This window comes from Trichomycterus rosablanca, chromosome 7 (assembly GCF_030014385.1).
Source record: "Trichomycterus rosablanca isolate fTriRos1 chromosome 7, fTriRos1.hap1, whole genome shotgun sequence".
NCBI classification, from domain to species: Eukaryota; Metazoa; Chordata; class Actinopteri; order Siluriformes; family Trichomycteridae; genus Trichomycterus; species Trichomycterus rosablanca.
Genome location: NC_085994.1, coordinates 11,965,139 through 11,990,026, shown reverse-complemented (window position 1 = coordinate 11,990,026; position 24,888 = coordinate 11,965,139). Strand labels below are relative to the sequence as shown.

The 24,888-nt window shown below is 36.2% G+C and overlaps 2 protein-coding genes across 4 annotated transcripts in view; both read left to right on the top strand.

The window, feature by feature from the left end:
- itpr3 (inositol 1,4,5-trisphosphate receptor, type 3) overlaps positions 1–15,939 on the top strand; it is a 64,146-nt gene extending 48,207 nt beyond the window's left edge. The window contains exons 50-58 of the mRNA XM_062998401.1: positions 1,453–1,625; positions 3,385–3,549; positions 3,768–3,945; positions 6,153–6,230; positions 6,587–6,705; positions 7,584–7,749; positions 13,059–13,219; positions 14,305–14,466; positions 15,222–15,939. Coding sequence (XP_062854471.1) covers positions 1,453–1,625; positions 3,385–3,549; positions 3,768–3,945; positions 6,153–6,230; positions 6,587–6,705; positions 7,584–7,749; positions 13,059–13,219; positions 14,305–14,466; positions 15,222–15,338 — 1,319 coding nt within the window. The 3' untranslated portion in view covers positions 15,339–15,939. The remainder of the gene's footprint in view (positions 1–1,452; positions 1,626–3,384; positions 3,550–3,767; positions 3,946–6,152; positions 6,231–6,586; positions 6,706–7,583; positions 7,750–13,058; positions 13,220–14,304; positions 14,467–15,221) is intronic.
- An 868-nt stretch (positions 15,940–16,807) lies between these two features.
- alas2 (aminolevulinate, delta-, synthase 2) lies at positions 16,808–24,653 on the top strand. 3 transcript variants are annotated; one of them, XM_062998988.1, is made up of 11 exons: positions 16,808–16,872; positions 18,204–18,312; positions 18,524–18,706; positions 19,670–19,747; positions 19,868–20,090; positions 20,439–20,623; positions 21,487–21,666; positions 22,529–22,693; positions 22,783–23,051; positions 23,862–24,024; positions 24,402–24,653. In XM_062998988.1, the coding sequence occupies exons 2-11, from the start codon at positions 18,249–18,251 to the stop codon at positions 24,566–24,568; spliced, it is 1,677 nt and encodes a 558-aa protein (XP_062855058.1). In that variant the 5' UTR covers positions 16,808–16,872; positions 18,204–18,248; the 3' UTR covers positions 24,569–24,653. The 3 variants fall into 3 exon arrangements, with proteins under 3 accessions (XP_062855058.1, XP_062855057.1, XP_062855059.1); XM_062998987.1 differs by having other exon boundaries at positions 18,166–18,312; XM_062998989.1 differs by lacking the exon at positions 24,402–24,653 and having other exon boundaries at positions 18,166–18,312; positions 22,783–23,055.
- Positions 24,654–24,888: the final 235 nt, after the last annotated feature.

Genomic DNA, 24,888 nt, shown 5'->3' with positions numbered 1-24,888 from the left:
TTCGCGTACAAGTTTATTTAGTTATTATTATTTTTCTCTGCGACCCATTTTTCTTTCGGCTCGTGACCCAGTTTGAAAAACCCTGGGATATATAATAGAAATGTTATAATAAAAATAATTATGGATAGATTGATAGATCGATCGATCGATCGATAGATAGATAGGAATGTATTAAGAATGATTGTGAGAAAGAAATGAAGCAACCAAAAGATCCAAGCTAAAGGAATAGCATAAAAGACCTCAACAATAGCGTAAAGGAAGTGTTTCCTAAAAAGAAATCACAGTATTGGGTGCCTATACTATGCCCAGCATAACTGGTGTATGGTCAGACAAGAACCAGCATCCAACTCTTTAGCCATGCCACTTAAAATTGGGGTATATGAGAAGGTATATACAGGGTCAGTCAAAAGTCTCAGGACACTCTTTTATTTCAGAAACGAAAGGGAAAATGACATATCTAAATACCCCAGCAAGTAATGGGTGAGGGGGCCTATCTTTTAGGCTATGTCCGGAACTCTCTTGTGGTTAAAAATTTATCAACACAGAAAGTTGCAACAACAACCGGGAATGTTCCCTGTGATGCAAAGCTATTTGACGTGTTCAGTGTGTTGTCCCTGGTGCTGAACACAGAGCTGAAGGCGCTGGATCCAATCGTTATGAACCCGCATGAGAATCTCTGAAGAAATACTGTCACAGTGGTCTTCGTACGACGAGGCTCGTTGTCCATAGTCCCGGTTTCTCGGAATTTGGCTATGAGGGATGCAACAGTGCTGTGTGAAATTGGTGGTCTTTCTGGGTGTTGGTTGTTGAAGTCTGCGGGCATGATACGGCAGCTGCGTTCCCCGGACATCAGAATCCCCTCAATCCCCTCTTCTTTCGTCAATTCCATCTTAAGTTACCTGTAATGAACAACAAAAGTTTTGAACTTTCTGTGTTGATAACTTTTGAAAAACTTGCCCTTGATCCAATATGGCGGCTTTCAAGATGGCGGCCATGTTCCGGACAGAGCCTAAAAGATAGGCCCCCTTACCCATTACTTGCTGGGGTATTCAGATATGTCATTTTCCCTTTCGTTTCTGAAATAAAAGAGTGTCCTGCAACTTTTGACTCACCCTGTAAAAGTGTTTTGCATAGGGAAATAGACCAAACCCCTGCAAGAGTTCTGAAAAGTACAGAAAGCCTCAGTGCTGTTATTTACTCCATATGAACCAGTGATAAGAAATCTAGATTTAAGATACATATTTTACATATTTAAGTGCCACTGCTGTAGAACACTCTTGTATGTTTAATATCAAAATGCTACTCATTGTATGTACTGTATTTATATTTAAATTTGCAAATTTTTAAGAAGATAACCAATAATTTTGTTTACTCTACATAGAAATTTTGTGTTGTGGTGTATTTTAATCAGTGTTTGCTTGCTAATAGACTTCTTACTCTGGCTCATTTCAGGTAGCATTGATTCTTCAATGTTGTATATGCTGTCTTGGGGCTTTTGTGGATTATCTCTCTTGGGATTTTTGACACAACGCTATGGCCTGCAGCTACTCACCATTGCTGTCATCTTCCGCTGTATCTATAACTTCAGCATCGGTCCCACTCTCTTCATGCTTGGAACTATCAATGTAAGTCTAAGACACCATCAAAGTGCACAGCAGCTACAATAGATGGTTAAACTTTGTTTTTTTGCCAATTTTTACCCACTGAATGAGTCTTTAGTTTCACATGACAGACACCAATCTAAGAGGCTAAGGCAAGCACATGTTTTCTTTATGAAGGTGTTACTACTATTTTACAGCACCTGAAATGTGTGAAAGTACCATGGGTAAAATTGTCATCCCTGGGGCGGATGGGATCTTCCAGCAATACAATGCGACATGTCCGACATTGGTTGGAAGAGCATTAACAAGACCTCCAGGTACTACCCAGGCCCATTAATACCCCAGACTTGAACCCAATTCAACATCTGTGGGACCACCTCGATCATCGTGTTCGCCCTGTGGATTCTCCCCCACGCCCTCTCCAGCAGCTGTGGGATAAACTGCAGTCAGCATGGGTTTAGATACCTGTGACAACCTGCCAGGACCTTATTGAGTTACTTCCAGCCCATCTAGCTGCTGTCCGTGCTGTGGCGGTTACTCTGGATATTTGCTGGTGGTCATAATAATGTGACTCAACTGTTTATTAACCCTTGTATAGTCTAAACATTTTGTATTTTTGCTTTCACTAAACCCCTAAAATAAAGCAGCTTAATTGAATGTAAAGGGCCAAATCTATTTTGCACTAAGAATTGGCCTGTCATTTATCACAATGTTTGTGAATATCTGAGGTTAATTTAGGAAAAGTAAAATTTTATTTTGAAATAAGGGGTCTCTAATGACGATCATCTTGGTGGGTCATTTTTAAACCCTGAACACAACACAATTTCAACATTACAATAATGTTTATAAAGACAAATTTGCTAAATTGTAACAAAATGATATACAACAATTCAAAAACATGAATTAGGCACACAGGTGGCACAGCAGTAAAACATGCTAGCGCACCAGAGCTGACATTTCGAATTCGTCGGTTCGAAACTCAGATTTGCCATCCAGCTGGGCTGGGCGCCTACATAAACGACTGGCTGTTGTTCATACAGGGTGGGAGCCAGACAGGGACTGCTCATAACTGAGGCAATTACGACCTCTGCTGGCTGATTGATGGCGCCAGCACAGAGTCTGTAGATGATGCATTGATCAGGGTGTGGCTCTCAGTGCACAAAGCTGATCCACATATGAACTCGCCTAGTGCAGGTGAAAGTCGCAGTTGGCTACTGCACACGTGCCAGAGGCGTCAGTAAAGAGGAAGCATAATGCAATTGTGTAATTGGATGCGCTAAAGTTGGGACAAAAGGGGAGAAAATGCATAAATAAAAAAAACATTAATTAGAATAATTGTCTCTTAAGCTACTGAAGTGTATTGAAAAGCAGACATACAATTAACCCAAAGTTAAAAAGTATTCATTAAAAAAGATTTTTCCTTGCAACATTTACTTTTTAGCTATAAGACTACTTTTAGTTTGTTTTAGAAGCTATAACCAAAAAGCAAATTAACACTTTTAATTGACATTGTCAGCAAGATCTGGATATATTCCATAAAACATAAATGTGTTTTTAATTCATTACATTTATTATGAAGTTTTTATGTTGGAAGCATCTTTTGGTATTCTATTAGAACCCTTAACATAAACAGAACACAAAGTTATAATTGCAGCTAAGAAGAATAAGCATTAGCACGAGCTGATGAATTAAATGCGTTTATTGTGATGTCCTGACTCATGCTGATGATTTTCACAAACCATACTGACTTAATCTCTGTGCACCTATATTCTTGTTTACACAGCTCATCAATAAGATTGTGTACGTGGTGAGCTTTGTGGGAAATAATGGTACGTTCATCAATGGTTACAAAGCCATGGTGATGGATGTGGAGTTCGTGTACCACCTGGGCTATGTGTTTACCTGCACACTGGGCCTTTTTGTTCATGAGCTTTTCTACAGCCTAATGGTAAATGTCTTATTTAGTCATTTCTCACACAATTATTGTGCAGTTTGTTGTAACCACAGTATATTTAGTGTAAAAGTGCTTGTTTAGGTCTTAATAAAGGATACAATTAGTTTTACTATATCTCGCTTTATTCCACTTAGTTAGTGGCAGTTAGTTTGATGAGTTACTTTTTAATATTCTATGTAATTGGTCACTCACTTATTGTTAAACCCTTTTAGCTATTTGACCTGATCTATCGTGAGGAAACCCTTTTCAATGTCATCAAGAGTGTGACGCGTAACGGCCGCTCCATCCTCCTCACTGCAGTGCTAGCCATCATTCTGGTGTACTTGTTCTCCATTGTGGGATTCCTCTTCCTCAGGGATGATTTCATCATGGAAGTGGACCATCTATCTGGTCTAGGTAACACTTGACAGAAGTTATTTTGAGGTTTTTATTTGTTTGTTTGTATTTTTTTGCTTTTTTTGGCATTTTTCCCAATTTTCCTCCCAATCTAGTTGTATCCAATTACCCCATTGCATTACGCTTCCTCTCTACTGATGCTGATCTCCACTCCTGATTGAGGAGAGCCCTGACTAACACACCCCCTCTTACATGTGCGCAGTAGACGAGTTCATCTTTTCACCCGCACGAGGCAAGTTCATATGCAGATTAGCTTTGTGCACAGAGAGTCACACCCTGATCGACACATTATTCCTCGACTCTGTGCAGGCGCCATCAATCAGCCAGCAGAGGTTGTAATTGCATCAGTAATGAGGTCCTGTCCGGCTCCCACCCTGTATGAACTACAGCTGATCGTTGTTCATGTAGCCGCCAAGCCTGCCGGATGGCAGAGTGGTTTTTGTTTGTTGTAACTAAATGTATAAAAAAATTTGTCAAAATAGGAGACAGGATGGTTGTTGAAATAGACTCTCACAGAGTCTTACAATCCCTGGTTCTACAACCCCAATTCCAATGAAGTTGGGACGTTGTGTAAAACATAAATAAAAACAGAATACGATGATTTGCACATCCTTTTCAACCCATATTCAATTGAATACACTACAAAGACAAGATATTTAATGTTCAAACGGATAAACTTTATTGTTTTTTTGCAAATATTCACTCATTTTGAATTTGAGTTGGGACAGGGGCATGTTTACCACTGTGTTACATCACCTTTCCTTTTAATAACACTCAATAAGCATTTGGGAACTGAGGACACTAATTGTTGAAGCTTTGTAGGTGGAATTCTTTCCCATTCTTGCTTGATGTACAACTTCAGTTGCTCAACAGTCTGGGGTCTCCGTTGTTGTATTTTGCGCTTCATAATGCGCCACACATTTTCAATGGGAGACAGGTCTGGACTGCAGGCAGGCCAGTCTAGTACCCGTACTCTTTTACTACGAAGCCACGCTGTTGTAACGTGCAGAATGTGGCTTGGCATTGAAATAAGCAGGGACGTCCCTGAAAAAGACGTTGCTTGGATGGCAGCATATGTTGCTCCAAAACCTGTATGTAGTACCTTTCAGCATTAATGGTGCCTTCACAGATGTGCAAGTGCCATGGGCACTAACACACCCCCATACCATCAGAGATGCTGGCTTTTTAACTTAGCGCTGATAACAATCCGGACAGTCTTTTTCCTCTTTGCCCTGGAGGACACGACGTCCATGATTTCCAAAAACAATTTGAAATGTGGACTCGTCAGACCACAGGACACTTTTCCACTTTGCGTCAGTCCGTCTCAGATGAGCTCGGGCCCAGAGAAGCCGGCAGCGTTTCTGGGTGTTGTTGATATATGGCTTTCGCTTTGCATGGTAGAGTTTTAACTTGCACTTGTAGATGGAGCGACGAACTGTGTTCACTGACAATGGTTTTCTGAAGTGTTCCTGAGCCCATGTGGTAATATCTGTTACAGAATGATGTCGGTTTTTAATGCAGTGCCGCCTGAGGGATCAAAGGTCACAGGCATTCAATGTTGGTTTTCGGCCTTGCTTACTTGCACAGATTTCTCCAGATTCTCTGAATCTTTTGATGATATTATGGACTGTAGATGATGAAATCCCTAAATTCCTTGCAATTGCACGTTGAGAAACGTTGTTCTTAAACTGTTGGACTATTTGCTCATGCAGTTGTTCACAAAGTGGTGAACCTCACCCCATCCTTGCTTGTGAACGACTGAACCTTTCGGGGATGCTCCCTTTATACCCAATCATGACACTAACCTGTTTCCAATTAACCTGTTCACCTGTGGAATGTTCCAAACAGGTGTTTTTTGAGCATTCCTCAACTTTCCCAGTTTTTTGTTGCCCCTGTCCCAACTTTTTTGGAATGTGTTGCAGGCATCAAATTCAAAATGAGTGAATATTTGCAAAAAAACAATAAAGTTTATCCGTTTGAACATTAAATATCTTGTCTTTGTAGTGTATTCAATTGAATATGGGTTGAAAAGGATTTGCAAATCATCGTATTCTGTTTTTATTTATGTTTTACACAACGTCCCAACTTCATTGGAATTGGGGTTGTATTATCATAACACAAAATTGTGCTAGTGAGTTGTTTGATCAGGGTGTTATGAATAAATGTGGCAATGAAGCTAATATAATTTGTTTCTTATTTAGAATCTGACAGTTCTGATGGTACCTGCAATGCAGATGGAACTGATTGCAATGAAGACACTGGACTGGCAGTCCCAGAGGGTAAATGTTTTTATAAATGTTTTATCTATTACAATAATCTTAATAACCACAATCATATGTGTGTATCGTATGTACAGTATATATAGTAACACTATATAAAATATGTAGTCATTTTTACATATTATTTTTAGAGATTGCAATTTTTGATTGGTATTAATTTTGTAAGTCTTGTTGCATAATAAAATAAGGCATGCAATGTGTGGGAACATACAAAACATCTGTTTAAGGTTGTTTCAAAATTGTTAATTATGTATAGGATCTGAATCTGGATTTCTTAATGACTTTTGATTAATTTTATTGTAATGTTGTAAGTATGACTAGTAATTTTTTTTGTTACAATGTTTGCTATTTTGCAGAACAAGATAACACAGAGCGAGCATGTGACACGTTGCTAATGTGTATCGTCACTGTGCTGAACCATGGTCTACGAAACGGTGGTGGAGTAGGAGATGTACTACGCAGACCCTCGAAAAATGTGAGACGACAGTGGTTTTATTATTGTGGAAGAGAGCCCGAAGTGTCCTAACCCTAGTTGTGTATAGATCTGGTCACTGTGAAATCATAACATGTCAACTTCAAGTCAAGTCAATTTTATTTGTATAGTGCTTTTTACAGTGAACATTGTCTCAAAGCAACTTTACAGAATCCAGGACCTATAGACCAAAAACCCCTGTTGAGCATGCCAAGGGCAACAGTGGCAAGGAACTCTCACTTAAAATTACAGGAAGAAACCTTGAGAGGAACCAGACCAGGGATTTACACATCATACATACACAAAATTAAATTAAACTAAAAGTTATAACTAGCAAAAAATAGTTGGAGTTCTTCATTATTTGTCTGTAATAAAGTCCGTAGGGAGTTCTTGACATTTTTGTCCTGTGACATCTAGCAGGAGCAGCCTTGTTGGCACAGCAGTCTCGATGTGCAGTCTTTAACCTCGGGGTAAAACAACAGAGGATGTAGTTAAAATGTGAAATCATTAACAGTAAAATGTCAGTTTACATATGATTTATATTATTTTTATATTGATAAAACCCTTCTCTAGTGCCCTTAGATGGCATCTGTGTTATTTTAGAAGAGACTATATCCCTCATATTGGTCTGTTAATATGTCTTGGTCTGTCAATAAGAATTTAGGTAAACCTTTCTGCTAAGGTATATTTGAATATTTATACCTTATAATACCTTAAAAATACTAATGAATATTAATTACCAAATTGTATAATGCAGTAAAACAGTTTTTTTTGTTTATTTTTCCCCCATTACCCATCTTGAGATGAAATTGAGTTTTAGCGTTTGCATTGGAAGACATTTATATACGAGAATTATAATGTTTTTAACCCTTGCTATATAGGAAGCCCTGTTTCCTGGACGAGTGGTGTATGATCTGCTCTTCTACTTCATTGTCATCATTATCGTACTGAACTTGATCTTTGGTGTGATTATTGACACCTTTGCTGACCTGCGTAGTGAAAAGCAAAGAAAGGAGGAGATCCTAAAAACCACCTGCTTCATCTGTGGTAAGAGTTTAATAAAAAAAACAGTACAGTCTGATTATAGCTTACAATATACAGTAGATTTAAATATGAAGGGCAGTTGTAGCCTAGTGGTTAAGGTACCGTCCTAGTAATCAAAAGGTAGCTGGTTCAAGCCTCACCACTGCCAGGTTGTCACTGTTGGGCCCTTGAGCAAGGCCCTTAACACTCAGTTGCTTATAAAGTATGCTGTCAGAGTACTGTAAGTCGCTTTGGATAAAAGCGTCTGGTAAATGCAGAAAATGTATATGTAAATATGATCGAAACCTAATTACAAGCTTTATTTTTAATTTAAAACATCTATGAAAATTATGTTTACATATCAGAAACATTAGCTTGATAAAACACACATATTCTGCCATACAATATTATAACACATACAGTGGGGCCAAAAAGTATTTAGTCAGCCACTGATTGTGCAAGTTCTCCTACTTAGAAAGATGAGAGAGGTCTGTAATTTTCATCATAGGTACACTTCAACTATGAGAGACAAAATGAGAAAAAAAATCCAGGAAATCACATTGTAGGATTTTTAAAGAATTTATTTGTAAATTATGGTGGAAAATAAGTATTTGGTCAATAACAAAAGTTCAACTCAATACTTTGTAACATAACCTTTGTTGGCAATGACAGAGGTCAAACGTTTCCTGTAAGTCTTCACCAGGTTTGCACACACTGTAGCTGGTATTTTGGCCCATTCCTCCATGCAGATCTCCTCTAGAGCAGTGATGTTTTGGGGCTGTCGCTGGGCAACACGGACTTTCAACTCCCTCCACAAATTTTCTATGGGGTTGAGGTCTGGAGACTGGCTAGGCCACTCCAGGACCTTGAAATGCTTTTTACGGAGCCACTCCTTCGTTGCCCGAGCGGTGTGTTTGGGATCATTGTAATGCTGGAAGACCCAGCCACGTTCCATCTTCAATGCTCTCACTGATGGAAGGAGGTTTTGGCTTAAAATCTCACAATACATGGCCCCGTTCATTCTTCCCTTAACACGGATCAGTCGTCCTGTCCCCTTTGCAGAAAAACAGCCCCAAGGCATGATGTTTCCACCCCCATGCTTCACAGTAGGTATGGTGTTCTTGGGATGCAACTCAGCATTCTTCTTCCTCCAAACACGAGTTGAGTTTTTACCAAAAAGTTCCATTTTGGTTTCATCTGACCACATGATATTCTCCCAATCCTCTTCTGGATCATCCATATGCTCTCTGGCAAACTTCAGACGGGCCTGGACATGTACTGGCTTAAGCAGGGGGACACGCCTGGCACTGCAGGATTTGAGTCCCTCTCGGCGTAGTGTGTTACTGATGGTAGCCTTTGTTACTTTGGTCCCAGCTCTCTGCAGGTCATTCATCAGGTCCCTCCGTGTAGTTCTGGGATTTTTGCTCACCGTTCTCATGATCATTTTGACCCCACGGGATGAGATCTTGACCCCAAGGGAGATAATCAATGGTCTTGTATGTCTTCCATTTTCTTACAATTGCTCCCACAGTTGATTTATTCACACCAACCTGCTTGCCTATTGTAGATTCACTCTTCCCAGCCTGGTGCAGGTCTACAATTTTCTTCCTGGTGTCCTTCGACAGCTCTTTGGTCTTGGCCATGGTTGAGTTTGGAGTCTGACTGTTTGAGGCTGTGGACAGGTGTCTTTTATACAGATAACGAGGTCAAACAGGTGCCATTAATACAGGTAACGAGTGGAGGACAGAAGAGCTTCTTAAAGAAGAAGTTACAGGTCTGTGAGAGCCAGAAATCTTGCTTGTTTGTTGGTGACCAAATACTTATTTTCCACCATAATTTACAAATAAATTCTTTAAAAATCCTACAATGTGATTTCCTGGATTTTTTTTTCTCATTTTGTCTCTCATAGTTGAAGTGTACCTATGATGAAAATTACAGACCTCTCTCATCTTTCTAAGTAGGAGAACTTGCACAATCAGTGGCTGACTAAATACTTTTTGGCCCCACTGTATTCTGCTATACAATATTATGACACACATATTCTGCCATACAATATTATAACACACAAATTCTGCTACACAATATTATAACACACATATTCTGCTATACAATATTATAACACACATATTCTGCCATACAATATTATAACACACATATTCTGCTATTCAATATTATAACACACATATTCTGCTATTCAATATTATAACACACATATTCTGCTATACAATATTATAACGCACATATTCTGCTATACAATATTATAACACACATATTCTGCCATACAATATTATAACACACATATTCTGCTATACAATAATATAACACACATATTCTGCCATACAATATTATAACACACATATTCTGCTATACAATAATATAACACATATTCTGCTATACAATAATATAACACATATTCTGCTATACAATAATATAACACATATTCTGCCATACAATATTATAACACACATATTCTGCAATAATATAACACACATATTCTGCCATACAATATTATAACACACATATTCTGCTATACAATAATATAACACATATTCTGCTATACAATATTATAACACATATTCTGCTATACAATATTATAACACACATATTCTGCTATACAATATTATAACACATATTCTGCTATACAATAATATAACACACATATTCTGCTATACAATAATATACCACATATTCTGCTATACAATATTATAACACACATATTCTGCTATACAATATTATAACACACATATTCTGCTATACAATATTATAACACATATTCTGCTATACAATAATATACCACACATTCTGCTATACAGTAATATACCACATATTCTTCCATACAATATTATAACACACATATTCTGCTATACAATAATATACCACATATTCTGCTATACAATATTATAACACATATTCTGCTATACAATAATATACCACATATTCTGCTATACAATATTATAACACACATATTCTGCTATACAATAATATACCACATATTCTTCCATACAATATTATAACACACATATTCTGCTATACAATAATATAACACACATATTCTGCTATACAATATTATAACACATATTCTGCTATACAATAATATACCACATATTCTGCTATACAGTAATATACCACATATTCTGCCATACAATATTATAACACACATTCTGCTATACAATAATATAACACACATATTTTGCTTTACAATAATATAACACACACATTCTGCTATACGATATTATAACACGTATAGTCTGCTATTCAATAATATAACACATATTCTGCTATACAATAATATAACACACATATTCTGCCATACAATATTATAACACACATTCTGCCATACAATATTATAACACACATATTCTGCTATACAATAATATAACACACATTCTGCTATACAATAATATACCACACATATTCTGCTATACAATAATATACCACATATTCTGCTATACAATAATATAACACATATTCTGCCATTCAATATTATAACACACAAATTCTGTTATACAATAATATACCACATCTTCTGCCATACAATATTATAACACACATATTCTGCTGTACAATATTATAACACACATATTCTGCTATACAATAATATACCACACATATTCTGCTATACAATAATATACCACATATTCTGCTATACAATAATATAACACACATATTCTGCTATACAATAATATACCACATATTCTGCTATACAATATTATAACACACATATTCTGCTATACAATAATATACCACACATATTCTGCTATACAATAATATACCACATATTCTGCTATACAGTAATATAACACATATTCTGCCATTCAATATTATAACACACAAATTCTGTTATACAATAATATACCACACATCTTCTGCCATACAATATTATAACACACATATTCTGCTATACAATATTATAACACACATATTCTTCTATACAATATTAAAACACATCTTCTGCTATACAATATTATAACACACATAATCTGCTCTACAATATTATAACACACATATTCTGCTATACAATAATATATCACACATTCTGCTATACAATAATATAACACACATATTCTGCTATACAATAATATACAACACATTCTGCTATACAATAATATAACACACACACATTCTGCTACACAATAATATACCACAAATTCTGCTATACAATAATATACCACACATTCTGCTATACAATAATATACCACACATTCTGCTATACAATAATATACCACACATATTCTGCTATACAATAATATACCACACATTCTGCTATACAATAATATAACACACACATTCTGCTATACAATAATATAACACACACATTCTGCTACACAATAATATACCACAAATTCTGCTATACAATAACACACATTCTGCTATACAATAATATACCACACATTCTGCTATACAATAATATACCACACATATTCTGCTATACAATAATATACCACACATTCTGCTATACAATAATATAACACACACACATTCTGCTATACAATAATATACCACATATTCTGCCATACAATAATATAACACACATATTCTGCTATACAATAATATACCACACATATTCTGCTATACAATAATATACCACACATATTCATTGGGAGTTGATAACAAACTCCTAATGTATGTATACATGCAACTTCATTTTGGATGTTAAATCACATTTATGAAGGATGCTCGGGTGGCGCAGCAGTAAAAACACACGCTGGAACACCAGAGCTGGGATCTCGAATACATTGTATCAAGTCTCGGCTCTGCTTGCCGGCTGGGCTGAGCAACCACATGAACAACGATTAACCGGTTGTTCAAATGGGGTGGGATATTAAGCTTGGCTGATTGGCTGATTTATGGCGCCTGCACAGGGACGGGAAAAGAGTGCTGTCAGGGTGTCTCTCAACATACACAGTGCTGATCTGCATTGCACTCGTTAAAGTGTCGGTGACAAAATGCATACGGCTGCTGTCCATGTGTTGGAGGGGCCATGGGTTAGCTTCGTTCTCCTCAATCAGAGCGGGGATCGGCGCGGGGAACTTTATATATAAAAATTTGTTATTCAAGTGCTCTGTACTTTACAAAGATTTGTACTTTGGAAGTTTGCTGTGTTTTTGCCAAATGTCTAAGCCCCTATTCCTCCCATTTATGAAATAAAAGTTCTATATCAGTGATTTTTTTTTTTTTTTTTGTGGGTTTGTATATTAACCTCCTCGATAATTGTGCCAGAACTGAATTCTGCCAGAACTGAATATTGTTTCATAGAAACACTACTGGTAATACGTGTTGACTGAAAGTCTTTAAAGTTTTTGACGGTTGTCATTTCATTTCTCTTCCAAAAGGTCTTGAGCGAGACAAGTTTGACAATAAAACAGTATCTTTTGAGGAACACATTAAATTGGAGCACAACATCTGGAACTACCTGTACTTTATAGTGTTGGTACGGGAGAAGAACAAGACTGATTACACTGGTCCAGAGAGCTATGTGGCCCATATGATAAAGGTGATTTATTTCCTTTATATCAAACACTCACATTCTAAGCAATTTTCAGTTGACTTGGGATTTTAATTAAAATGCTAAGTTGAATTTTATGCTAAATTATTAACAACTGAATTTAAACATGTAAAAGACTTGTGTAAATGACTGTCATTAGCACATTTCAAGCAAGTCACAAATGTGTTTTACCAGTAATATGGAAGAAAGACTCAAACCTGGTACTCCCAGTGTCCCAAAACAGTTAAAAGGTGAAAACAAATTTAAACAGTTGTGGAAGTACTGACCTTTTAACGTTTTGAACACTATTGTGTATTCAGACTTTTTGTTCTGACACTGTATATTGTGGTTAGGTGCATCCTGTTTGCTATAATTATCCTTGAGCTATTTATCCTAGAATTTAGCTTAAGTCCCTTTGTTGCAATTTGAATTAACATTGTTTGGGATAGTACACTCTATATAGAGTCTATTATGGCCCACAATTTACACTACACTGGACCAAAACCAAAACATGAAGTCCAGTGAACTGTCTGTGGTTCTCTGAGAAAGAGAATCATTGCAACAATATCTAAGGGGAGAGTTCCAAGGACAACAGTTGCCTCAAAAATAGAAGTCAGGCACAACCTTGAACCGTCCTAGTTTTGGCTGGCAATTTAAACTGGGCATTCGGTGAAGAAGGGTCTTGGTCAGGGAGGTAAGAAACAACCCAACGATCACTCTAAAAGTGCTCCAAATGTCATGTACAGTGATTTGAGGGTTGGATAAAAGCAGCCAAATAAAGAAAAATTCAAAACAACATTGCAATGAATTTAGGGCAAGTCCATGAGTGGCCCAGCCAAAGCCCAGAATTAAACTCTATTAAACATTTGTTGCAGATGCTGAGAGTTGACATACGCTCTCAGTCTTATATGGCATAGCTTAAGAGGATCTGCCATGAAAAAAGTGCAATAAGGAGTCTTATTTTCTGAATCCACTGTATTTACACAATAATGGCCAAATATTGTCATATCAGGTGTCACTTTTATAAATTTTGATATTAATTATGTAAATAATTTATTATGTAAATTTTATTTTATTTTTTCTTCTGGATGTAGAACAAGAATCTGGATTGGTTTCCACGCATGCAGGCCATGTCTCTGGTTGTGAATGATGGGGAAGGGGAGCAGAACGAAATGAGGATCCTGCAGGACAGACTCTCTGACACCATGAAAGCGGTCACACACCTTACTGGTCAGTTAGCAGAATTAAAAGAACAGGTAAGAAAACCTGATATTCCTTGAATTGTTTGCCTTTAATTTCATGCACTTGCTAGTGTTGGACCAGCAACGTATACTAAACTAAAAGTTAATACCTAATGTCCAGACTTAACTCCAGGAGTTATTTCATGTCGGGCCGCTCCTCTATACTTGGTCAGTGAATAATAATGGTTCTCTGTGACTCCAGCTGTCACCCTGGCTGAATCAGAAGTCAGTGCCTATGTCTAAAAACATTTAGAGATCATAATCAAGGTGTTAAATCAAAAGGACATTTAATAAAGAGTTGCAAGAAAGAGCCCCTAATAAAATAATTGTATTTAAAAGAATATTATTATTACTAATACGATTCTGACCCCTGGTGAACAGGGGAGTTTCTCCAAAACATCAAGTCCTCTGTTTGGGCTTTTTAATAACTCATTTAGTGTTTTTCTGATTGTATCTGTTCGTCTTGTTGCTAGCCGTCCTCATCCTTCTTTACTCTTCCAAGCCTTTCCAAGTCTTTTCCCGTGAATTGGTTCTTCTCATAATGTGTCCAAAATACAGGAGCTTTAGTTTGATTGAGGATCCATTTGTTTCTCTATGTATATTTTTTATGATGTACTTATTTTTAAAATATATTAAATAAGTGTCATATATTTAAAAATATCCTAGTCACATTTCTTTAGATTCTGTAGGTCAGGTTGTGATGATGTGAATGCATTGTATTTAACACGGTATCAGTATTTACAGCATGTATGTTTATGTTTGTTGTGTAGATGACAGAGCAGAGGAAGAGGAGGCAGAGGATGGGCTTTGCGGATGTCCAGGGTGGCTCTAATCCCAACATGCCTCCCAGTGCAGCTGGGGGAAACCTCCAGATGTTAAAGACATGATGCTTTTCTTTCACAACTTCAGTTCTACCCTCCGAGAAAAGAGATGATGAAAGACTGACATGTAGATATTTGGATATTAAAATCAGATTTGGTGCATTTTACTAAACAGTCAACGTTTGAGTGTATACAGTAGCCACTGTCATTTCCATTTCAATGTGACACTGTTACAGTCCTGTCAACCTTTAAGGAAGGTAAAGGAAGGAGGAATGTACAAAGTTTGTAGAATGTTTTTATCATTTTACTGGGCTGATTTGTAATATATTTTGTTATAATTTTATTGATTAACTTATGTGGATGTGTGGATGGAATTCTGGGTGTAAACAGTCAGGTGAACTTTTGTAATATATCTATTTAACTACAAGGCTGTGAGTTATGTGTGTAGATCTTCATATACTGTATGTAGTTTACTGTACTTGGTTTACATAACTGTACTTATTTAATGCAGTAAATGCAGTATAAAATCAGGGCTAAAGTTTTTAAACAAATATTTGGGTTCAGATTAACAGGGTTTTTAAATCCATAAATTATTTATCTAAAGTTGTTTGTGTTTATAGGCAGCTAATAGAAGCAGCGTATAAGTATGAAGAACTTAATAAACCAAGTTCAACTGGATCTGTCATGTCTGAATCATGTCCTAGTTTCTACTTTTAACCCAGTTTGTGCTACACTGAGCAAAAGGCAGTCCATCACAGGGTAAACACACACACACACACACACACTCAGGTAGAAGTGTGTGTGTGTCAACACTTCAACTTCAATTTGTAGATATTTCATCTTTATTTTTATGTTTTACCATTGCTTTATCCTGGTCAAGGTCTTGGTGGATCCAGTTTCTCGAAATCAAAGGGTACCATGCAGTAATACACCCCAGACAGAACGGCAATCCATCCCAGGATCTTGGTGACTCTCGCCATCAGACATAGCCAATCATGTCGTAATGAAGAGGTCTGACCACCCGATAGCATCATTGGGGTTTCGAACTTTGGATTCCAGCAGTAGTGGGCCACACAAGCACCACACCCAATTTGTAGACATTATAATAAAGTATATACTATAAATGGCAAAAAATATAGAGGATCAAAATGGACAGAGTTTGGATTAAAAGTAATTGTTACTGACTCATGCATTGGAGGTGTTTATGAGGTGCTGTGTATGTATGACTGCTTATTAAACTGGTCAGATGCCTTGTTTATAAACCTGATAAATAACGTATGTGAAAGCTGTTATACAAAACCACACCCCCAACAAGCAATACCATTTTAAAATTCTTATACCAACATAAAATCACCAAAATTTAAACATTTAAGTTTTCTTTCCCTAGCTGACCTAAAACAGAAATGTATACACTGTGAATGAAGAAGTGTGTCAGTTGGGTGATGTGTGTTTGTGTTTATGGGGTGGGTGTGTGTACTGGCTGATTGGTGAGGGGGTGAAATCAGCTGGGTTTATTGCAGTCGGTTGCAGTCAGCTCTACACTGCCTATTGCATTGCTGCATCAAAAGGTCAGACGTTCGTCCTCAGTGCAGGTCAACAGGTAGGAGAGTATATATTTATAATTTCATATATTTTATATGTATTTTTAGTTTGCATGTACTGATGATTGTGTTTCTCTGGAAAATTTAAACCAGTAGTTTGTGCATTGTCTCGTTTTTATTATTATTACTATTACTATTGTTAATAGCAGTAGAAATTTTTATATTGTTGTCATTATTAGTTTTATTATTGTGATAGGCTACAAAGTAATAGACTACTAAACACAACACAATGTTATTATGAAAAAAAATATACAAGACGTATGTATCCATTTATATTTTATAAATTTTTGAAGCTATAAAAATAGATTTTTGTAAAATATTGTAATTAATTTTATATATGATTATTAGTGATACAAATATTCTATTTAATTCAAATATTACACTATTTATGTATTAAAAATAAAGAAATAAGCTTTAAATTAAGAATCTCTTGTGAGTTTAGATGTCTTGATGTCCCTTGTGTTTTCCTACCTAATGTGAAAAAACCCCCACAATAAACCACATAAACACAATGTATCTTTTAACCTCAGTTGCAAAGTATACATCAAAGTGAATGAAGTAAAGCAAAACGAAAGATCTAAATAAACTTACATTTATGAAAAATATTCAAGGTGTAGAAAGGTGTTAGAGATAAGCTGTATTGTTTATGTATTTATAAAGATCATTAGTGCTTGGTTACTACACAGGGTTGATACTTTATAATGATTCTAAGTTATCAGTGTCGTGACGTTATGAGCTCTATCACTACTCTTTCAGCAGTGGGAGGGATGAAGAGTGTGTTTGAATGATAACAGCACTTACTCACCACACCCACAGCTCAGCACTTTTAGAAAGAGCCTCCAGAATTACCTGGAAAGTGTGCTTCCTTTCAGGGACCTCCAAGGGTCCTAAACATTATTCCATATATTTACTTTTATAGGGGCTTGTGAAAATGTTGCTGTTTTTAATTATACTAAGTTTAGATTTGGATCAATTTGGGACAACTCTATTTATAACAAATGTCTATTAAGTGATATATATATATATATATATATATATATATACTGTATATACAGTATATAGTCTATTTAAGTTGTATATACACTGTATTAGATTGAACTGTATGTAATTTGATATAAACTAACAGGTTCTTTATTTACGTTTGCTGTGATCTTGCAAAACAATAAAAATGATCTGTTCTGTACTAAATAATATAAAATATTTCTGTTAGTGATTAATGTGATGAAAGTATATTTTTCCTCTTGGAAAAATATAAATAATGATTTTTAATGTTTCTTTGACATCTGGTGAAGTCATGTCTGCTTTTCTGCATCACTGTCCATTCCTGAAGTCTGCCCCAGGCCTGGCCCTGAGAAACGTGGGCCGTTTCTTGGGCATGGCTGACCGGTGCCCCATCATTGCCCGCCAGATTTCCATTGCCTCTCATCAGGATGAAAAAGGTTTTTTTTTTATCCCATTTACAAAAGGTTAACTAACACTTAGGTATTGCTTTTAAATAAAATATACTGTAAAATGTAGCCCCTCTGAAGTGAATTGTCTAAATGGCAATTTGTTTACTTTGTTTAGCTGTAAAATGAAGTTTTACATTTGAGAAATTTAAATCAATTGATTCAGGTCAGATATTTATTTATTTATTTATTTATTGTAAAGGCCTGCAGCCCCACAAGGACGGCAAACGCTCATTGGCCATGTCTGCTGCTCAGGTGGCAGTCTCCATGACCAAGGCCTGTCCCTTTGTGTCCTCTAAGATTGGACTGGTTCAGGCCAGTCCTCAGGTTCAGGAAGACGTCCACTCTAAAACGGCTGCTAATCCAGAGGAGGAGGTAAACTCAGGTAAAACACCGCTACTTTTCTACTGTATAATACTTTTACTCAGTATATTAAATATGAGATTAATTAAATATAGTAAAACTGCACTGTGGAACAAAATGATGATGCAGGCAGGTCTGTGGAAACCAGAAAAATACATTGAAATGAACGAAAAATAAACTTTAACAAAGTAAACATATACATTAATGACATTAGCATATTTAGGTAGCATGCTCTTGCCTTTTGGCACACAACTGGCTATATTTGGGGAATGACCAAAGCCCTGCAATATATTGATGACATGTCCAGGTATTCCTGCCTTATGCCCAGTGTTTGGCAGTGGAACATTACCATTGTAATATTTTGTAGAAGCCTCTTTGTCAGCAATTACAGCTGCAGGTCTTACTAGATAACACCTCTACAAGCTTTGCAGGCCTGGAATTAAGCAGCTTTTTACCATTTCTCATTTCTGAGTCCTTTACATGCCATTTAGCAAACTTGGTCTAGTAAGGGTCAAGGTTATGCCAAGAGAATACCATTTTAAAATTAACGAGGCTCCATGGTCATGGTCACCCTTAAAGTCTTGTGTTTGATATACCTGTCCTGATCTATGCCTTGCCAACAATTTGATCATGTATAACCACAGACATTTTTTGGACTATTTTTTTATTTTTGGCTTATAGGTCCAATGTGAGTCTTTTCAAACTATGTTTAATTAATGTAAATTGCAACAAGTAGAGAATGAAGTTTTAGACACATCCCAAGGATAATTATATCAAGTAATATTCACCGGACTACAATTTCTAGATTTCAGTTTTTTTTAATTAATTAATGGCTACAAATGGCAATTATATTTATTAAAAATAAGACCCACAACACAACAGTGTACAGAAAGTCAATGAGTCTGAATACTAAAATGTTTGATTTGCAAAATAATTAATTAATTCTATTTAATATTTTTGTGGTAATGTTTTTTCATTTTTTAAGGTATGATCAGTTCTGTGTTTAGTGGCCTGCAGGGACTTCACTCTCCAATTCCTTCCCATCTTTTCAAGGACAATATGGGTTAGTTTGTTACATTTCTAAACACTGATCTGCCATCAACATTTTCATATGAATAATAGTGCAATTTTGTTGTGTAATCAATATTATCTTGTTATTTAATTTATTTTCCTTGTCACTCAGTTGGAGCCCGTTTTGACTATGATGACTTCTTCACCCGAAAGATCATTGAGAAGAAGAATGACCACACATACCGAGTGTTTAAGACAGTGAATCGCTTTGCAGATGTTTTCCCCTTTGCTAAGGATTACTCTCTTCCAGGACGTCCTGCTTCCCAGGTGTCTGTCTGGTGCAGCAATGATTACTTGGGCATGAGTCGCCATCCACAAGTCATTAAGGCTATATGGTCAGTTCCAAAAAAAGTTCACTTTCAGTTTCACAATGTATTGTTTATTGTTAGTGCTTCATGTGTATCATGTGTTAAACCCCTTTGTTAGGTGATTAGTAATTTGGTGGCATACAAAGTTCTGTAAGTAGTTCTGAAATGTATTATTTTGTGGCATGAATTTCGAACTTCTTGTCAGCAGTTATGATTGAATATAGTTGGTGACATTTTTGCCCATATAGATATGGCTATCAGCACTTTTCCAGTGCACCTCTTTTTGCCGTTTAAGACTTAAACTTTCAACTGTATTTATTGCTAATTTATAAATACATAGATGTTGACTATGGGCATGTATGATCTGTTTCTCAGGGATGTTTTGGAAAAACATGGTGCAGGAGCAGGTGGCACTAGAAATATCTCAGGAACAAGTAACTATCACGTAGCTCTAGAGAAGCAACTGGCTCTTCTTCACCAGAAAGATGCAGCACTTGTATTTTCATCATGCTTTGTTGCCAACGACTCTACCCTCTTCACTCTCGCAAAAATGCTTCCAGGTAATTAGTAAATCATAGATGTGGTTCATTATTACTATAGAAATTCACTTAGTTTTTCACTTAGTTTCTAAAGCAGTGTGATTTTAAATAAATGCATCTATATGTACTTGATGTTTCATGAACTTTTAACATTTGTTTTCACAGAAAAAAATGTATTAGATGCAAAAAGCACTCACAAAAGCCCCATTAAAAACTATCTATAAATATCCACAATACAATACCTGCAACCCAACACAAATCTCTCTTTTACTTGTAAAGCAGTGTTGCCCTACCATAATTTACGTATGCAACAACAAGCTCATATATTTTATGATGTAATATTAAATAATTTTACTGAACTTTTGTGTATTCAATACTAAATTATTTTTATGCAAATTGTTAAAACAATTGTACTAAAACATACCAAGTTAAAAACAAATATGTATATCATTTAAAATACCATAGCTAAAATATTATAATTTTTTATTTAACATAAATATAATTAATTTTATTAAATAAAAAAGAAAACCCATTTTTAAATTTAGAATTTACTTTCATAATCCAAAACCAACTGTACAATTAATAAAAGGTAAACAAACATATGAAAGTTATGTAAAATAATTAGAAATAAACAAAACCACACTACTCACCACAGCTAAAACTGTGCTTATTTGCAAAAAATAACAGAATAACAAAAGAAAATAATGTAAACTATAATAACACTGACTCACTCACTACTCGGAGAACAAGACTTTTTTATATATTAAGTTGGACAGTCACAGTTATTAGTTTAATAGAATAGTTTAATACTAAGAATTTTTTTTTTTTTTTATGATTTTTGGTATTTTAACCATTGATTAATATTTTTTGTATTGTCTGTATAGGTTGTGAGATTTATTCAGACATGGGGAACCATGCCTCCATGATCCAGGGCATTAGGAACAGCGGGGCCAAACGTTTTATCTTCCGTCACAATGATGCAAGACACCTAGAAGAGCTGCTCAGTCGCTCTGATCCAAACACACCTAAGATTGTAGCCTTTGAGACCGTGCACTCAATGGATGGTGAGTTAAATGTTTAAATTGATTTGTATGTCACAGTTTGTCGATCAGATAATGTGAACATTTCTAAATAAGTCTTAAAAGTTTTATAAAGCAATAAAAGCATAAAAGCCAGTCCTGCTAAATTCCATTGTAAAGGTTAATACAATAGTACAAAAACTAAATTACTTCACTGTCTAGAATGTAGCAGTTGCTATGGCATATACATTCACATACATATACAGACTTCAAAAAACAACCTCAAATCCAAAAAGTTTTGGGCAATACAGCTGTCATAATTAGCAACGAATGGTCAAGGTTTGCCACTAATTACCCACACAAAGTTTAAAAGTTTGCAAACAATTGTCAAAATTCAGAGGTGTGTTATTGCCAATGGTGTGGGTACCTTACACCGTTGTACTAATAGGACAAAGGTGTACATATGCATTTTTAAGCAACATCTAAACAATCTACTCAATATCTTTTTCAAAGACGCCCCTGCTTGTTTTAACAAGACAGTGTCAAGTCTTATTCTGGATGTTGTATACCAGCCTGCCTGCAGTCCAAACCTGGATCTCATTAAAAAATGTGTGGCCAATTATAAAGTGTAAAATACAAAAACAAGACCCCAGCCTGTTGTGCAGCAAGAAAACACATGTAAACACACCTGTCCCAACTATTTATGAATGTTTTGCATTTAGAATGACTATGTATTCATAAAAAACAATAAAGGTGATTAGTTGAAACATTAGTTTAGTCTTTGTATTATAATTGAAATACAGATCATTCATTCACTGCTGTAGATTTACATACAGTAAAACTGCTTGTATCAAATTAGTTTTTAGGTTGGATAATTTATGCTTTAATTCATTAATTTCCATCTCAGGTGCTATCTGTCCCCTGGAGGAGCTTTGTGACGTTGCTCACAAATACGGTGCTGTCACTTTTGTGGATGAGGTTCATGCAGTTGGTCTGTATGGGACACATGGTGCAGGAGTTGGAGAAAGAGACGGCGTCATGCACAAAATCGACATTGTCTCCGGCACGCTGGGTAAAAAATTACTATATTATATTATATTATCCTTTCAAATACTATATTTACATTTCATTCCATTCCATTCCATCTCTCATTGTGTGCAGGTAAGGCGTTTGGTTGTGTGGGTGGATACATCGCCAGCACTGCTGCACTGGTGGATACGGTGCGCTCTTATGCAGCAGGCTTTATTTTCACCACTTCACTGCCACCCATGGTGCTGGCTGGAGCTCTGGAGTCAGTGCGGGTGCTAATGAGCTCAGAAGGTCAGGCTTTACGTCGGGCTCAACAGAGGAACGTTAAACATATGAGGCAGCTGCTGCTGGACGCAGGTCTACCTGTCATCAACTGTCCTAGCCACATTATCCCCATACGAGTCAGTGCGTCTATATCTAAACTCTGTGAACCATTGAAGTTTTAGATACCAAGTATTTGAATGTAAAGATGTATATTCAGGCTGGTATGGTCCTAGATTCTAGGATCTAGATTCAATCTTCGCGTTTGTCGTGTTGTCCATGTGTTATGTCTATGTAAGTTTTCTCAGGATAGTTTGGTTCATTTCATATGCAGATATACCAGGTGGCTTTGCTTTTTTATATAGACCGTTGGTGTCATTGGGTGAGTGTTTGGTGCCTTAATGTGGATACACACCCTGCCCATTTTGTATTTCCTCTTTGCACCCACTTTTGGCAGGAACCCATGCAGCCATGGGGGAAATTGCCAAACCCCTCATAAACAAAGCCACAATTTGAACTCAGGTTTAGGACTCTTGGACTCTAGGACCTTGAACTGTACCACAGTGCCACTCTAACATAAGGAAATTTGACATTCCAGTTCATCTCAGAGTAGTTCAGTGAAGTTGAGGACAGGGCTTTGTGCAGACCACTGGAGTTCTTAAACCCCTCTTTCAAACCATGTCTTTATGGACCTCACTTTGTTTGCAGGAGCAAAGTCATGCTGGAATGGGGAAGGGCCTTCCCCAATATACTGCCACAAAGTTGAAAGCATATAGTTTGTTTTAGATAACTGATTTTATAGAATAGTGTGGTCTAGGAATTAGTGTGGTCAAACACCTGAACCCAGTTATTAAGTGGTGTCCAAATTGTTTTAGCCATAGGGTATATAAAAATATGCAATTAATAATAAATGACTTACAATGAATTTTGGAACTAAATTATTTTTTCAGGTGGGAAATGCAGAGCAGAATTCTAAAGTGTGTGACATTCTGTTGGAGAGACACAACATCTACGTACAAGCTATAAACTACCCGACTGTACCACGTGGAGAAGAACTGCTGCGTTTAGCTCCCACCCCTTTCCACGACCCCATCATGATGGACTACTTTGCAGGTGAGTCGGATCATTTTGAGGAAACATATTAGGTTACTGGATCAGTCAGTGTTTTCCTTATGTTGACCTGTTCTATTGTTCTGCTGACATTCATGTCAATTACCAATGCAGAAATAGAAAATTAATACATATTAAAATAACTAATTTTATCTCCATGACAAACAAAAAAAAGAAAAAAATAGCTCCTATATATTTAGAAAACCTTTACATTTGTTTATACAATTCCAGGTAAAAAAGTGAGTAGTCTAAATTAGTAAATAAAATAAAAATAAATAATAATAATAAATGAATAACTAATCATAATAATGAAGATTTTAGTGGTGGATTAATGATGCTCAGTCTCTTTATGAATGGTTGTTCGATGTCTTGCTAAACAGAGAAACTGGTGGAAGTATGGCAGGAGGTCGGTCTGCCACTGAACGCACCAGCAACAGCTTCCTGCACCTTCTGTGATCGTCCTCTCTATTTCGACCTCATGAGTGAGTGGGAGAAGAGCTACTTTGGAAACATGGAGCCACAATATATCACAGTTGCTGCACAATAAAAACGATGGATTGAAACAGAGTTGGAAAACAATATTCAGAAAATTCTTTGATTATTATTAAATAAAATAATCATAGATCATCTTCCTTTATGATCTCATGTATTTCTGTCTGCTGCAGTTTTATCCCTGCTACTGGCTTTTCTGCATAAGGATTATTGATATATATTATAGTACAGTAATTCTGTGTCCCCTTTGCATTCTTAAACCTGCACATGGGCACTTTTTATTGTAATATATTTAAAGTTATTATGTATATTCAAATATATAACACTTGTATGAAGCCGTGTAATAAACCTACTGTGTGTTTAGTAAACTGGTAT

Excerpts from the sequence above, each read along its gene's own strand:
- alas2 (XM_062998987.1), top strand. The coding sequence starts at position 18,168 with ATGTCTGCTTTTCTGCATCACTGTCCATTCCTGAAGTCTGCCCCAGGC. Across the intron at positions 21,667-22,528 it reads GACCGTGCACTCAATGGATG|GTGCTATCTGTCCCCTGGAG; the intron begins GTGAGTTAAATG and ends TTTCCATCTCAG. Across the intron at positions 23,052-23,861 it reads GCCACATTATCCCCATACGA|GTGGGAAATGCAGAGCAGAA; the intron begins GTCAGTGCGTCT and ends TTATTTTTTCAG.